General features: G+C 44.5%; 1 protein-coding gene across 2 annotated transcripts in view; it reads left to right on the forward strand.

Moving 5' to 3' along the window:
* Positions 1 to 10474: 10474 nt before the first annotated feature.
* Positions 10475 to 16044, forward strand: part of GCLC (glutamate-cysteine ligase catalytic subunit) — a 36118-nt gene continuing 30548 nt past the window's right edge. Inside the window, exon 1 of one of the 2 annotated variants that reach the window (XM_040597779.1) lies at positions 10475 to 10706. In XM_040597779.1, coding sequence (XP_040453713.1) covers positions 10557 to 10706 — 150 coding nt within the window. In that variant the 5' untranslated portion in view covers positions 10475 to 10556. The remainder of the gene's footprint in view (positions 10707 to 16044) is intronic. The other variant, XM_040597778.1, reaches the window with a different exon arrangement.

The raw sequence follows: 16044 nt of genomic DNA on the forward strand, positions 1-16044 counted from the left end.
CAATAATGTGATATATGGTGAACTTAAAGAACTCCAAGAGAAAACTGTCTTGGAGGCCAGATATTAAATGTGTTTAGAGGCCTAAAATGTAAAGTATCATCTGCTGAAGTGTTTCCAAAGCACACAGCTATCCCTTGAGAGCTGTGCATGTCTTTCTAGTTGTAGCGTCTTTGTCTTTGAGAATCTGGCCCTCACCTCCACACAACCTCCTTGGTCATCTAGGACCACGTCTTGCTTTCTACAACAGTGTGGTAACACCACTGAAGACCCTGCAGCCCATGGTCCATGGCTACATACAACAGTAGTGTTTACACAGTGTGTGTAGCAGCCAGCAGAGCCGTCCCTCACACAACACTTTCTCACAAGGAGAAAGCAGAGCTGTTGAGCTCATATTCCCCCAGTCTTTAGGACCTGAAGCTCTGTCCAGGAACACAAGTTGCCAAAGAAAGATGTAAGTGGCATGCAAAATAATTTGAATACCTGAACTACCCAATGGAAGGCCAACATTTCCTTTTTTAATATAGTTGGTCTATTTGCAAATTGGGATTTCAGCTTCACTAGTACTTGCTGAGATAGCTAACAGTACCTTTTACTCTTGAGATGCCTGGAACATGCTTAGGCTTATTAATAAATGTAATCTTCTGTTCCATATAGTAATAAACAGGTTTCTACTTGGAATTTTGAACACTGGTTCATGATTTAAAGTCCTTTCTTGGTGGAGTGCCACAGAATTAAACAGCTCTTACGAAAAGGAAGATTAGAGCAGACTGGTGGAACTGCAGTCATGAGAAACTGGAAAAGATCAAAGGTTTCTCATGGGATGATCCATATGACCAAAACCTGCACAAATGCATATACTAAAAGGGAGGTTATAAGGGACCATTATTGCCGTATCAAAGCCCAAGAAGAAAATAACTAGCACTAGACTGAAGTACTTTGAGCATGGAGTCTTTCGGCTGTATCTGCCATTCTTCCTTCTAGCTCTGCTGCTATATGACCAGAAAAGCCTGCGCTGAGCAAACCCTGCAGCCTTCTCTGCCCCTTTCCACCATGCACGGATCTGTGTGGGGACAAATCCTGCTGGCAGCACTGCTATTCTACAAGCCTAGTTTTGGAAAGAACCAGTTAGCAGCAGCTAATCCCACAGGCAAAACCCGGGAATCATGGTGTCAGCACCACAGCTGGGAGCACTGTGAGTTTGGCAGGTCAATGGTTGCTTTTTTACACAACTGTGTAAAGTACAGTGCTTGTGATAAAACATTACAGTACATTACAAGTTATTTGGGGCAAGGGTTACGTTTTCCCTGGTCTTATCTTGGTGCCTGATGCATTCTTTGGCAGAAATGGGGATTTGGACAAAGATTAAAGAAGCGACAGATGCGAACAACTGGGTTACCACATGGAGGCTGTATTACTGTTACTGGCAGTATTAGCCAGGGTTAGAAATATGAGGCATATAATCATTTACAGGCACAGGAGAGAAACCAGGCAGTTATTTCCTATAAACCTCAAATACTAGAACAATGGAGCCTTGAGGGATTTAGTAATGAAAAGTATGGTTTGGGTTCCAACTCTTACCTCACCTGCTCAGCTTTAACTATTTCTTCCTGTTTTAAGTGAAAAATCTTCCTGAACACCACCTGAAAGGCATATATATTACAGAGCCTGAGCTGAAACAGGGAACATAACTGAAACATGAACCTTGTGCAAAGCAAAGTTATAAACACAGACTTGATTACATGAAGGCTTAGCCCTATTTTAAAAGTTTTTTGCATATCTCCATCATATCTTATGATCATAGCTTTAGAATCAGCTGATGAATGGCCAGAAGAATATGGTTTGTCCACCCTCCCAAGGGAGAAAATCTGAGAAGGGGTAAGGACACAGCACACACTTCATGTACCTGCTCCTCTGACCTTCTGCACAGGGAGATGAGTAGCTCACCAGCCCTCTCTGAGTCTCATGCCAGGGGTTTGCCAGGGAATATACAGCTTAGAACCACAGGTCCCTCAGTAGCCCTGACTTTTCAACAGTCCTCTTTGACCTAGTGCTCTCCCTTGCACTTCCCAGTCACTGGTGCTTCTGTCTTTACCTCCTTTCTGAGTTACAGCCCACCAAGGATGCAGTTTCTTGAGTCTTAAAGGATGGCATAGGGCAGGGATACCACTAACCAGTTCCTGGCTCCTGTTAGCTATGCAGATGCAAGCAGAGGGGAACAGAGAGAGCAGGATGAGAATCTGTGTCTGCTGAGCCACTGCCTGATTCACTGCCTGGAGGTCCCTGCTGGAAGGTATGGCAGCAGGGCACGGCATGGATGGAAGCTGTGTGCCCTGCATCCCACAGGCTCCTTCTCCTCACAGGCAGGCTTGCCACCCTCCACTGCCAGCGTCCAGACGGGTTGTCACTACTCTTTCTTACCCAGTCATTTCATGGCAGACCTTATGGGAAACTGAGGCTCTTACTCAAAGGTATCTGGATCAGCCACTAGAGCTGGGCCTACAGGCAAGGCAAGCAATAGTTACTCTAGCTACTTATAATTAAGCATCCTAGATCCCACCCAAAGCAGCTCAACATCTCTGCTCCTCAGCTTGTCTACCTGTACAGTAGACCACTTGCAGTTCCTCTGAGGTGCTATAAATAACAATAACATACTAGAAGTGCTATAACTCTAAGTACTAGGCCAACATCTAAAATTGTATCAATTAGTTCACTTAGAGAAATTTCACAAGAAGCATTTTCAGTATCTTTGGTTTGACTTGTTTTTGAAATGCAGTCTCCAAAATATTTCTAACTTGCTTCTGGAAAAGAGACCCTGAGAGGTACTTGTCTGGTGGAAACACTTGGGAGGTATGAATGGTGATACCAGTTACCTACAAAGAATATATTATAGCAAATACTGAGTTTCTCTCTTGATGTCCTCCTTTTTCAAGATTTCTTCTTACTATTTTGATTTGGCACTCATCTCTGTCTAAACCCTTCAGAAAATCAGCAAACCACCAATTTCATCAGAGAGACAAGAATGCATTTCCAATAATTTTCAAGTTTTCAGTAGAAAGTAGCTTACATACAATGTACATTATTAAGTAGATGAGGTGAAAGTACTCTATAATTACAGATTTGGAGATAAACTTGCAATTAAGGAAGGCATAACTGACCTTTGGAGATTATTCAGTGTGTGATTATTAGTGGCCTATTTTCTCCACTCCTGCTACGTAATGCATCCTGTTTTTTCACCATGTTCCTGAAAAAAATACTTTGGTGTAATATTATGCCTGCAAACAGATTAGCCTCCACTAGCTATCAAAAGTCAGAGGAACTAAGGTATGGCACTCAACAGAGGTCTGAGGTTGCTTTTCAGTAGTTTTATAATGACCATTGCTAAATAGTACTATTATATAAAAGCCTGTAAGCTATTACATTTCTTGCTGTGTGAAGAGTAGGTTAGCCTTTAAGGAAAAGTATGCCCTGGTTATTAGAATACCAAAGGGTATTTGCTGACTGCCTCAGTCTCTTTAACTAGGTACAGTTCTTGAGACTGATCTACTGTCTGGAACTTTGGACAAAAATCAATAGAAGAAAATTTATGGTTTTGTGACCATCCCTGCTTCAAATTGACAGGAAGATTAAGTGTTCAAGTCAGATCATTTTTTGAGGCTCTGGACTTATCTAGGGGCTTGGAAAGCTTTCACTGTAGCTTCTGAAAAATGCTTACCTTATCAAATCCTATTCTGCTATCTCATTTTCTTCCTGAAGGTTAGGTTATTTCCTGCTGCTGTTTTTTCTAAGATACAAACACCTGTATGTATGCCCATTTAAAATGCAAGAGGATTATTCCCATCTGGTTCATACATGACCAAAACCTTGCAGAATGAGTGATCTTGTAAATATCAACTACTCCCACCAGGAATCAATCCATCATTACTTAAACCACAGTAACAATATTGAGTCATAAAAGGAGACAAAACTGCAACACGCAAAAGGCTGCCAGGCAATAAACCAATACACAATGGATGAGGGGCAGGGGACACCCACAGATCCTGTCTTGGGAAATTTGTGGTATCTCCAGATTTGCAGATTTAATACTGTGGCAGTTTAGTATCTTGAGCTAGACCTGACTGAATGCATGCGTGTATGGAAGAATCAGCGATTCATATTTGGTACCTGCACACCTTTCAGACATCTGCTTTCTCAGGCAGGGCATAAGGATCCATCAAACTGCTCCCAGGATGGGAAAAGCTTGTTGCTCTAGGTTGCTGCCTAGGAGGAACATGTCTCCAAATGGGACCACAGAGTCCAGGACACCTGCCCTGACCCGTCCCACAGCAGGAGCACAGCATGGTGCTACAGGTCCTCTGCCCCTTGGTGGCCTGGGGTATACATGGTAAAGCATCTCACTGGCTCTGCTTTTATTTCTTGGTCTGGAAAACACTTCTAGCTGAAAGTTGGTGTTAAAACAGAGGTAAGAGCTTCTACTAATACATCTTACTTAGGAATTCTGCTTTTTTTCCACTATGGATCAGTACTTTACTCTTAGCTGCAAAATTTGTCACTATAAAAAAATATATGCTACAGTTTGTGTATGGCAAGAAAGATAAGACAGTTGCTAAAGAGAAAAATATCATTTATTTATTCTGCTTTTCAACTAACTTTCGAATGCTCCAACTAACATGCAACTAATATTTGGGAGGTTATGGGTTTTCTTCAGGAGCAGTTGAAGATGGAGTTAGGACTTTTTGGCGTATCTTCTTTCAGTGCAAGAAAAGTGCACAGACCTACACTCCTGTCTGTGGTGGGGATCGAAATAACCAAGGAATTCAGTGGCTTTGTTAAGCTGCACACATGTCCACATTCTGTCCTTTGTAAAGCTTAGCAATCAACAAAGTCTTTGGAAGGACTTTGCACACAGCCCCCGTTTCAGGCAGTGTCTCTATTGTTTCTCCCATCTTATGCCTAAAAAGGGAATTTTACTGCTTCTGGTACTCACAATGAATGAAATGATGTGTTAAAGAAAACTACTTGGTATGCAGAGAGGATGAGAAGGCAGTCGGTCTCCTGCTTTGTAATTGAACACCTGATACTCTTTTATTTTATATTACACAGTTCTTATCTACTAAAAAAAACCAATTAGGTCAGCGTGTGGAAATGAATATAAAGCTAATCCTATAATATAGACTCTCCAGCTTAGAAGATACTGGAAAGAAGATAAACTGGGATATTATTTGGAAGTTCTTACTTTCTTTGGGAGTACTTTGTATCTTGTAGGCATCACCAAAGAAGATCCTCTTTAGGAGAGATCAGGACACAGTAAGAGGTAAATTGGTAGAAGAGGGTATCTCCAAGGGAACAGATAGCGACAGGAGAAAAGGGGAACAGGATGAAACAGGCATCAGCCACCATGCTAGACTACTCTGCAATTTGCACACAGAGTAACTCACACACTACAACCTCTGCTATTACCACCAGCAGCATTCATGATATGATTTGATATGCCAGATTCAATCAAGGCACCATAATCATGTATCATGAAAATCACAGCAAAAGAATACGTGGGCTACTAAAATGCTAGAAATTCAAGTTCTGTGCAAAAGGCAGATGCTATTACAGACCATACAGACCACAATTATGAAAACCATGTAATGGTTTTCAATTTTGACATAAACACATAATACTTTAGAGACTGAAATGCACAATTTAGCCTTACTGAAGTAAAAAACTCCAACCCTCAAGGTGAACTGTATGAATGAAAAATCCCATAAAAAAACCCAAGAAGCACACCAGACTCACGATAGAGCTTAATCCTACTGCAGTCATTTCCACACATCAGGTGACAGCAAGCAAAAGAAATTTTAAAGCAGTACTAAGAAGTCAAGACAGTATAAGCTAATTGAGAAGTTAGGTTGGAGAGGACTGGAATAAGCCACCATTAGTAATCTTCTTCACTGTAGAGCAGAAAGACCTTCAGTTGAAGATCCTTCAGAAGGTCCTTGCATCTTTTCAGTATCACAACTCCCCTCTCCTCCCAAAGAGAATATTTAACCCAAGTTGCTAGTCAGCAAGACTTTCTGCATCAAGAAGTAATTACCAGAGCACAGAGCTCTTCCAGTGCCTCAGGAAATGCCTAGAGGCCTCCTTGCTCAGATGGAAGCAGTTACCACATCTGCTGCTCACCTGAGTCAATTATCCTGGACACAGGTGCACATCATAAATTATAGACCTGGAAACATAAAAGTTTTATCAAAAAAAGAGGCAATTATCTTTTTTTCTACCAAGCATACCGTTCCAAAACTTTGAAAGTGAATTGTTCCATCTGAAGTCTTTTGATTTTGTTCAGAGAATAACACAACATTCAGCAATGTCAGCTCCACAATCACCTCGAACAATGCTGCCTTAAAAAATCTTGCAGGTGATTCATTAAGAAAAACAAACCTTTCCTTTTTCTCTGTAATAGCAGCCTCATCACAAGACATCTACTTTTGACTTATTCCTTCTAATGACAGTCAGTAAAAGAAAGGATTCTGTAGGAGTGGTTTCACCTTTGAGTCTACACATCTTCCATCTCTCCCCGAGGGTATATTCCCAAAGTGCCAAGCTACTCTATTTAGATTTAGTGGCAGCTGATTTGAATAGCTTTGCAGATACAGAAAACATGAAGTGAGTTATCCTCTGTGGAGGAAAGCAGGAACATGTGAACCTTAAGGGCAGCTCCTCACTGTTGCAGGTGCTATGTCATACATTCTGCTCCTACCAACTTACTGTCTCCAACTTAAAAGTACATGGGCCTTTTCCCTCGACTATTCCAACTGTAAAGTATTTCCAGGTCCCTACTGATGTTCATCTAAATTCTAAAAGCTGATAGCTTGCTAATGATTTTCAATGCAAGAATCAGTAATATCTCCTATGATTTTGTAACTTCAGTACATCTTTATTTCTTAAAATATTTGTGTTTCCTGGCACAGACATTTCTGGGTATTGTCACACTGCATCAACACTGGTGTCAAGAAATAGCTGAATCTCACGTGGAAACAATTTTTCCTTCTCTGTAAAAAATAAACTATGTTTCCTTTTTACAACTTGATGAAGACCATTTGTGTTCCTTTTCATACAAGGCAAGGCTTCTCCATTAAGCTTCTGTTCTAAAACAGTGCAAGGAGGAGAATGAAAACCAAAAGCTGTTATTTGGTTAATTTAATTAGAACAATTATTCTAATTGCTTCAACTGAACACAAAGTTTAAAAAACAGAACAAAACAACCCAAACCCTAAAAGACTGAAAATGTGCTAAAGTCACACTCCCTGGTCACATTTCCCAAATAAAAGCTAATTTGCTCTGTGACCAGTGGATACTGTTTCAGGAATGGGGAACAGTCCCTACCTGGCACTGAAAAGCCACTATTCAAGAGATAAGGAAATAATAATGTGGCCTACTCGTAAGACAGATCCTGTTGGAGCAAAGGGAGGGTTTAAGGGGAATTTGGCCTAAGTCTACTCTTACGTAAGTTCCATGTTGGTAAGTTCAGGCAAAGGATGTTTTTCACAGGGAGATATTTCTTCTCCAGAAAATGCTTTTCTAGCAAACTTTTTTTCCCGCAAGTTTAATCCAGAATATTTTTCCTTTGGTCTGTCCAGAGAAACTAGTCAAGTCTTGGGGCTGGGGATACTGGTACAAAGCTAAACTAATAACGTCATCCAAAGTACTGCCTGTACATTTAAAGAAGCTTTTTTTCATATTAAATATACTGGAAGCACATGATACTACCTGTACTAGAAATAACTATACAACATTATACATGTAGGTAGATATTATACAAAGTTGGTTTGTCTTGAAGTCATATTTTATGTGATGCACCAATGAACACTTACACTCCTCCTCTGTGCTACGGTACCCTGCAAAGGTAAAAGACTATAGATAGCTCTGCACTGGCAGAACACATACATTAGAACTGAAGGGAAAAAAGCTTCACTTGAAGGCAGTAAACACCTCATAAATAGACCTGACATCACACTGTTATGCTAAAGACTACAATGTGTGAAAGCAGAGTTTATAATTTTATCAGTTTACCAGTGCAGAAGGAAAATATCTTGGATTGCTGTTATAAACAAAGTACTAGCTCTACAGTTGATAAGACTCAGCACACAGGATTGGAAACAGAGCAGATAATGGCACTGAAAAAACACAAAAATGAGCTGACTTTAAACATGGAGAAAGACAGACACTGAAAATGTGCTCTTGAATCTCAGGTCAAAGTGTAGCATTAGTGGTCAGCTGAAAAGTATGGACTGGGTAATAGCCTGCATTATAATAAAGCTGATCTTAGTTTGGAAATTTTGTGTATGTTGCTAGAAATGTTTACAGTTAATTATACATAGCAGCATACCCAGAGCAGCTGGGATCATACCAAATACCCAACTCTCAGAAAAAGTCTCTCAGCAACACAGTGCTCTCACGATCAGCCAAGTGAACTGGGAGCACAGATCCTAGATAACGCAGACAGGTCTGCCCAGAGCCACAAGATGACAGTATTAATTTTGCTCTGACAAAATGTTTGCTTCAAAACCAGGGTTGACTGCCCCCGGAGAAGAAAGGGGCTAACACAGCTGGCAGGAAAGCCATTAGGTGCTACTTGGCCACATTTATCACTGCTGGGGCTCCTCAGGTGCTCCAGCTCAAACTTAAAGTTGTGAAAAATTTAAAGCTGGGTGGCAGCATGATGGCACAAATGCTGAATCTTGATCTTTGGTGCAACTGCCCTCAAATATGCAGGGCAGTGCATGAAGTCCCTTTGTCCTCTCAGATCTGAAATAAAGTACAACTCTGTCTTTGTGTGAGGGACATGCCTCAACAGACTCCTGTTTGAAGCATGAGATTTTTTGACCTCCTGATTTTTCAAAAATGAAAAAGGCTGTAGGATTTTTTCAACTAAAAGATTGTTTTCTTCTCCCTCAAACTAACCCAATAAGCCTTCTCTAGATCTACAGCAGCACCAAAACCAGTATTGCTTTCAATTACATCAGCCATTAAAATTTCAGCCAAAACCATGAGTTTTAAATAAGTCATGAGCCCCTAAAACCAGCACATTATAAATCAAATGTTTGTAATTTTAATTATAACGGTCACTGCTTGTTCTTGTTCTGTGAATGTTGCCCTTTGTGTACAAACTTAGGTCATTAAAAACATAACCAAGATATAAACCACTTTACTCTTGAGTGGTTTTACTTGAATATTTGATGTTTTCCACGAATGTATTTTAGATTTATTATTTTAATGTGTTGGGAGCTCATCCTATCCTTGAGGACATATCCTGGAATAAAGACAATCAAGCAGTTCTTGTCAGTATAGTCATTCAGTTAATGAAACATCCAATAATACAGTTCATCCATTAGTGGGCTATACCACAATATAAATATTTTACTAATTCTCCAACCCTTAGCTATGCAATCCTACTGCATACCAGCCACGCTTATCCTGAGTCCTACGATGAAAGAGCTCTGTGAATATAACGAAAATGAGTGTCCAGGCATAATGACTTTCAGTTTCTTTTAAGTGAGAGCATTTCTCTTCATGTTAATGTTCAGTTCCTTATTTGCGTCTCTTCATGTAGTAAACATTTTAAGTAGCACCAGTGGGCTTCCTTCTATTTTTTATCAAATGTGAAATGCACACAGTGGCATGTTCCTCCTTCCTCTTTCCCGAGATGAATGCTGTTCCAATTCCCACCAGGTCAGCTCCCAGCTAACAGAACTCCCTTTCAGCATCTTCCTTAGCTGGGCCTTTTTCTCGGCACAGCAGGATGTGGGCCGTAGACCCCGAGCTGCCGTGCCTGGGGAGGCCCGAGGGTCTCCGCCACCCACTCCGAGTATCTATGGGCACCCCATTTATTTGCGATGTGTGCTCTGATCTATTGTAAATACACGGTGGCTTCCAGGCCGCGGTCCACGTGTTAGGACCTTTATTTGGGCACTTCTTTCAGTCACGCCGTTGACGCGCAAGAGCCCCTTCCCGCAGGCCAGCGCCACGCCAGCGGACGCTGCGTGCCGCCCCCCCGCTCCCGCGCCCAGCCCGCGGCGCCGGCCGCCCTCGGGGCCGGGCAGGGCGCTCCCCGCCGCCATTTCAGCAGGCCTTCCGCAGGAAAGGGCCGCCTCCTCCCCCGCGTTTGGGGCCCGCTCCAGGGAAGCAACGGGGCAGCGGCGGCCACGCACAGGCGCGCTGCCGGAGCCGCGCTTTCCCCGGCGTTTGCTGTCCCCTGAGGCGCTTCCCTGCCCGCCGGCTCCCGGGGCCGCCCTGAGCGCGGGGCACGAGCCGCCGCCACACGCCGCCGAGCCGGGGCCGCGCCGCCCGCGCGCAGCGCCTCAGCCCGCCCGGGGCGCGCGCCGGCCGGGGGCGGGGCCCGCCGGCGGAAAGTGCTGAGTCACGGCCTGACGCGCGCCACCGTCACGTGTGGCGCCGGGCTCGGTTCCTGCCGCCGCCGCCGCGGCGCAGAGCGCACCCCGCGCCGCGCAGGCTCCGCTCCGCCGCCCTCCTCTTCCCGGCGCCGCCGCTCCGCTCCGCCGCGGGCCGGCATGGGGCTGCTCTCGCAGGGCTCGCCGCTGAGCTGGGAGGAGACGCGGCGGCACGCGGAGCACGTGCGGAAGCACGGCATCATCCAGTTCCTCCACATCTACCGCGCCCTGCGCGACCGCCACAAGGACGTCCTCAAGTGGGGCGACGAGGTGAGACCCCGGCGCGGCGCGGACCGGCACGGCACGGCCTGCCGCGGCCTCCGCCACCCGGGCGCAGGTGCGGCGGCGGCGGGGCGGGCACCGCGCTGCGCCGCCCCGGTGCGGCCCGGGCCCTGCCCCTGCCCGGGAGCGGGTCCGGCTGCTCAGCGGGCGGGGGGCGCTGCGGCTGCCGGAGGGGTTTTGTTCCCCCCGCACACGCTCTCGCTCGCCCGCCGCCCGCGTTGCGCAGCACGGTTGCCCCGGTATTACCTTGTGGTTTTTCAAGGCGAAAATAAGTTTCGGTGCTTCCGTCAGGCATCTGTAGGTCCGCCTGAGCCGGCCCTCGCTCGGCCGGTGCGTTCCGGTGCCCGTGCCCCTGGGTTTTTGTTCGCTCGGCTGCGAGGTCCGGTGGAAGCACCTGCCCGTCTGAGCGCCAGGTAGTGCCGGCGGCTCGGGGCCTCTTCTGGGGCGGGAGCGGGGGCTGGAGGGGCGGGTGGGCTCGGCGGCCGCTGCCCCCCGCTGCGCACCAGCCCCTGCGGGGCCCTGGCTGGCCCCAGGGCAGGGGGACCCGCCGGCCTTGCGCTGCACCGCGTCAGCCGGCCGAGGGCGAGGGGGGCTGCGCCGGCTACAGGTGCTTTGTGCCCGAGGACCGTAACTTCATCCGTAGGTCTGAGGTGCCTTGGCGCACAGACTGGCGCCGAATTCTGTCCCAGACTGGCAGCACTCTGCGAGGAGTATCCATCAGTAGGATTTCCTGAGGGTCCCAGCTTTCCCTGGAGGCAGGGAGCAGCTTCACACGCACTAGAAGCCGTCTTTGATCGTAGTGGTGGTCTGGTCCGGTGTTTCTCACCTGCAGGTGCCTGTGATGTGACTGCAGGGAAGTTGGAAGCAAGCAGTGTGGGGGCTTGACCGTCGCACCTCTGCCTCGTGCTTCATTTCCTTGGTGAATGGCAGAGGCATTTACGAGAAAACTTTTATCCAGGTGGTAACAGTAGCAGCTCACAGATGCTCTTTGCCAGAGGAGAATGCTGTTCCCCTTGTGCGCCTAGAGAGACCTTGTCTCTTGAAGACCTGCTTTTAAGGAATTGCTGTTGTACTTCACATAATTGAGCATGGCAAGCATTGGAGTGCCCCAGCAGCTTTCAAGGGCAGTGAGTGGGAGCTTGGCTGCTACAGTCTGCCCAGTGAAGGGAATGATGCTCCCAGCATGTCTAGCCTACACTGCAGGGTTTGGCAGCCAGAGTGGCGTGGACTCAGGAAATTTAAATATACTTATAACCGTTCCTGTCTGACATCTCTGTGTTCCTACATCTCCTGTATGACTGAAGTTACACTGACAGAAGAGCCTCACAGTCTTAAGTTCAGGAATACAGTGTCTCCTTATTCCTCTGACACTTAGCTTGAGGGTTTTCTCATTAATCTTTAAGATGGGGTACTTGGTTTTCAATGGGTGCTATATTTTGGTTGTCCTTGCTTTCTCGGGATGTGGTTTTGTAAGACAGAACACTGATCTGCTTGTGAGCTGGTTCAGCTTCCCTCCCCTTGCTCTAGGCTCCTGTTTCTTCTGCCTTCCTTGCATTGTTACTAAGTGAGTTCAAGAAGTTAAGCCAGCAGTTCTGCTGCTGCTTCTCCTGTTCAGTTTTCTAGGGTGGTTTGTTTTCTCAGCAGAGCTTCCACTATTCCATTGCGAGATTCAATAAATTCTGCCTGATGTGAGGGAAGTAGCAGGATCATGTGGCAGAAAGGGGCAAACGGAACCAGTCCCTGCAGCACTAGCACTTAGTGACTCTGTAAGTTTAGCTGTATGATGAGACTGCACCCCAGGACCCTCGTTCTTCCTTTGGTGTGGGGTCTGTGCTGAAGAAAGTTGGGGTTTTTTGCTTGATAGATGATGGTGTGTTATGTTTAAGGAGATCACAGTTTTCTTCTGTCATGTCCAGTGTGGTATGAGGCAGAATTTAAGAGGAGAAGGATTACAGCTATGATTCTGGTAAGGAGGTAAGGGCCGTATTTGAAATGCTTGTGAACATTCAGAGGTCAGGTAAGCCAATTTGACATCTATCTCTGATTTTAGCAAATGGTAATAAACTCAGGTGTGGCAACATCTTTATTCTACTGTATTATGCAATTATTTTTTTATGTAACAGCATTTAGGAGCGTGTTAATGTACCACATACTTGTTGCCAGTCTGCTCTTGTTGTGCAAACACAAAAACATGCTGTCTTCCTAACTTACTTTAGCTGTGCTTTAGGTAGACTAATAGGGAAAGCAGTAAATTTGCTTTCTGTTTTTCCTCTCAAATACCTAGTTATTAGAAAGTGGCGCCACGTTTACATGCAGCTTAGATGAATCAACTGACTAGTTGGGCAGTTTTCATAAAAAGCCTTTTGTATGCTTTGACCTTCATGTATAAAGTCATAGCCTGAGGGTGTTTTATTGTTTTAAAAACCTCTTGAAGATAGAAATCAAGAATGAAGATGACAGCACTCTCATAATGGTAGAGATGAAATCAGAATAAACAGAATTACTTGTATTCAAGAGATGTTTCTGAGACAGTGTTTGCTGAAAGATGTATTTTTTTTTTTTACTTGTTTTTAAGAAATGCTAACGAGGAAGAAACCAACTTTTTTAGCGCATGCTGAGTTTGTCTTTCAGGGCAGACAGGAATACTTTAAAGATAGTCCCCATCTAGCTAATGCTATTGTGAAAAGAAATCCTGTGTTTCCTCATGAGTATAGAGCCAGCCTTTGCTTTGGATCTATTGTCAACAGGAGTCTGCTTCACAGTGTGTGTTCTAACTCATTATAAGTTGTGGTGGTCCTTTTGGGGTGCTTGTAACCTCCTAGGGACTCCATCCCCTGTTGGCCTTCCATTCAGGGAATGAAAGTGTGGGGAATTGTTGTACGCTTTCTGTTTCTTGGGTGCCAGACAAAAGTGTTGAGGCTAAGTGCTAATGAAGCAGGATGGTGGCATTTGTTTTGAAGGAAGCAAGGCAGCATCACAACTGGCATTGTAGGGTGGCATTCCCTACTGCTCTCATCCTTCCCTGAGTAAAGAGCTGGCAAAGTCAAAACACTGGTTCAGCTACCTCTTGAAAAACCGGCTATATTCTTGCTTGTGGGGTTAGTAGAACCAAGAATATTGTCTCTGGGCCAGTTCTATTTTACTCCATTTTCCACAACCGTGAAGACTTTGCAATGGAAGAAAAAGGCCCACAAATGTGAGTAGAACAGAGAATAAGACTTACTTAACGTGCACACATACACACACAAAATCCTTCTAAAAGTCTTTTTGAACCTGCATTTGCAGGTAAAGGTTCTTTGCTTCTTAGTCATCCTTCTGCCTCATTTAAAACTGACAGTTGGCCTCCCTGTTTATGCTTGACTTCTCCTGACTTTGAAGATACAAAACACTGAACTACCTCATTATCCCTCATCAAAACCCCTCGTTATCCTTAATGCCCACAGAAACTGGGCAACAATTAGATCTGCTGCTGAGACCTTGTCACACTAACCGGTAAGGTCTCATAGTGTCCTTATGTTTTCTTCTTCCTTTCCCATCCAGCAATGCATGTTTATCTTTGGGCTTGCAGAGCAGTGGTCGTTAGGTTTATTAGGTTTTTGTGCAGCAGATACAAAACCCAGCAACTTTTCAGTACCGTGTTTTAAAACTCCAGTAGAATTAGTAGAGATACTACATGAAACGGTTTGTGCAGCTTGGTAGATGTTAGTGGTACCAGAAGAGCTCAAAGGGTTTTTGAGAGTAAGGCAAAGCCTATTGTGCTGCTTCCCAGCTTTTGTCCCCAAAAGCTCTCTTCTGTGCCAGTGCATTACCAGCTTTCTGTGCTGTTTAGTGCCTCTTGTCTGCTGATTGCATTCCTCTAGCTGACAGATGTTGCTTAAATTTCAGTTTGCAGCTTAAAGTGGATACTTGGATCAGACAAATGGAATGGCTGACCCTTGGCTAGGCCCACTGCCATTGCTTTGTGCAGAGCGTGCACACAAGTGTATGAGTTGCGGCACTTCACACATAACTACATATATGTATGCTTTCATACATATGTATATGAATGTATACTTCTGAGGTCTGTATTGCTGCTAAATGGGACAGGTTGGTTGTTTTCCAGGCTGGAGACCTATCTGGATTGGGAAGAAATGATATAAGCAAGAAAAGTTGGAAAAGGAAAATTGACAGGGCAAAAAAAACGACACAGTAAGGAGGAGCTGCTTCAGCATATGCAAATATCAAGAAAGGTGTGCTGGAGAGAGATCTGCCCAGGAGGAGGAGCGTAGAAAGCAAGCATGGGCAAAACATGGCAGTTTTATTTGAAAGTATGTATGAATGAAATGGCAACTTGACCTGCCCAGCTTTGTTTAGTGAAACTGGGCATAATGACCCTTTGTGTATGAGTCTTGTTCCTGTCAGTATTGGGAGAGAGCGCACAATAAGCATCTTCAGCTTTTAGAAAGTTGTTTTCTTCATGGAAACTTTGAAGTGAAATTTGGAGGTCTTGAAAATAGGTTTGATAATTAATTGTATGAGACAGCGCGAAAATTGTGCCACTGCAGTGCTTGCAAATTGAAGTCTTCCTTCCCAACTTAAATCTGTGGGGTTTTTCTTGTGCCTGTTATTTCTTTCTCAGTCTCTTTTAACCTTTTTTTGGTCCATCTTCTGTACTTCTGATTCATTCCCCTCTTTATCCATTTTTTTTTTAAATTATACCTTGTAAATAAGTTAAATGAGAACTGAAGTGAACTTCTGCTGCTCAGCGTGAAGCAGCGCTTCTCAGATGCTGCAGGAAGGGAGCCCAGAGGTTTCTTACCAGAATGGCCCAAAGGTGTTGCTTCTGATTAGGAGATGCATGACTCTTTAAAACTTTCTTCTTTTTCCTAATGAAAAGCTGGGCTGTGAAAAAAGCTGCTTTTCCTTTTGCATGATTCTTCCCAGGGATCTAGCTATTGCACTGATGTCTTGCTGCTGTTTACAGCCTGTATGTTTTTGGTTTTTTTTCAGGGCAGTAGCAATGTGTAAAATATATGATTGGTGATGTTGCATTACAGTCTGCAGAACTTGAGACTGGTAAAATAATTGGTACATCTTAAAGAAATGGATTTGGGTTCAGTTGCACATGGTTTGAGTCTATTTTTTGTCTGTCACCCATTTAAAATCAGGAACAAAGTCTAGGGCATTTTTTAATACCAGTGAGTCCAGCTCATGAGCTGCATAAAATAAGTATCACTACTGTCCCTAAAATACACAGCTGAAGTTTTGGTCATCTCTTCGCTAGAACAGTGAGGCTTGGTGAGAGACACACATGTGCACACAGATGTTCAAATAGAGGTAAGGAAGG

Source organism: Falco naumanni, chromosome 6 (genome assembly GCF_017639655.2).
Source record: "Falco naumanni isolate bFalNau1 chromosome 6, bFalNau1.pat, whole genome shotgun sequence".
NCBI lineage: Eukaryota > Metazoa > Chordata > Aves > Falconiformes > Falconidae > Falco > Falco naumanni.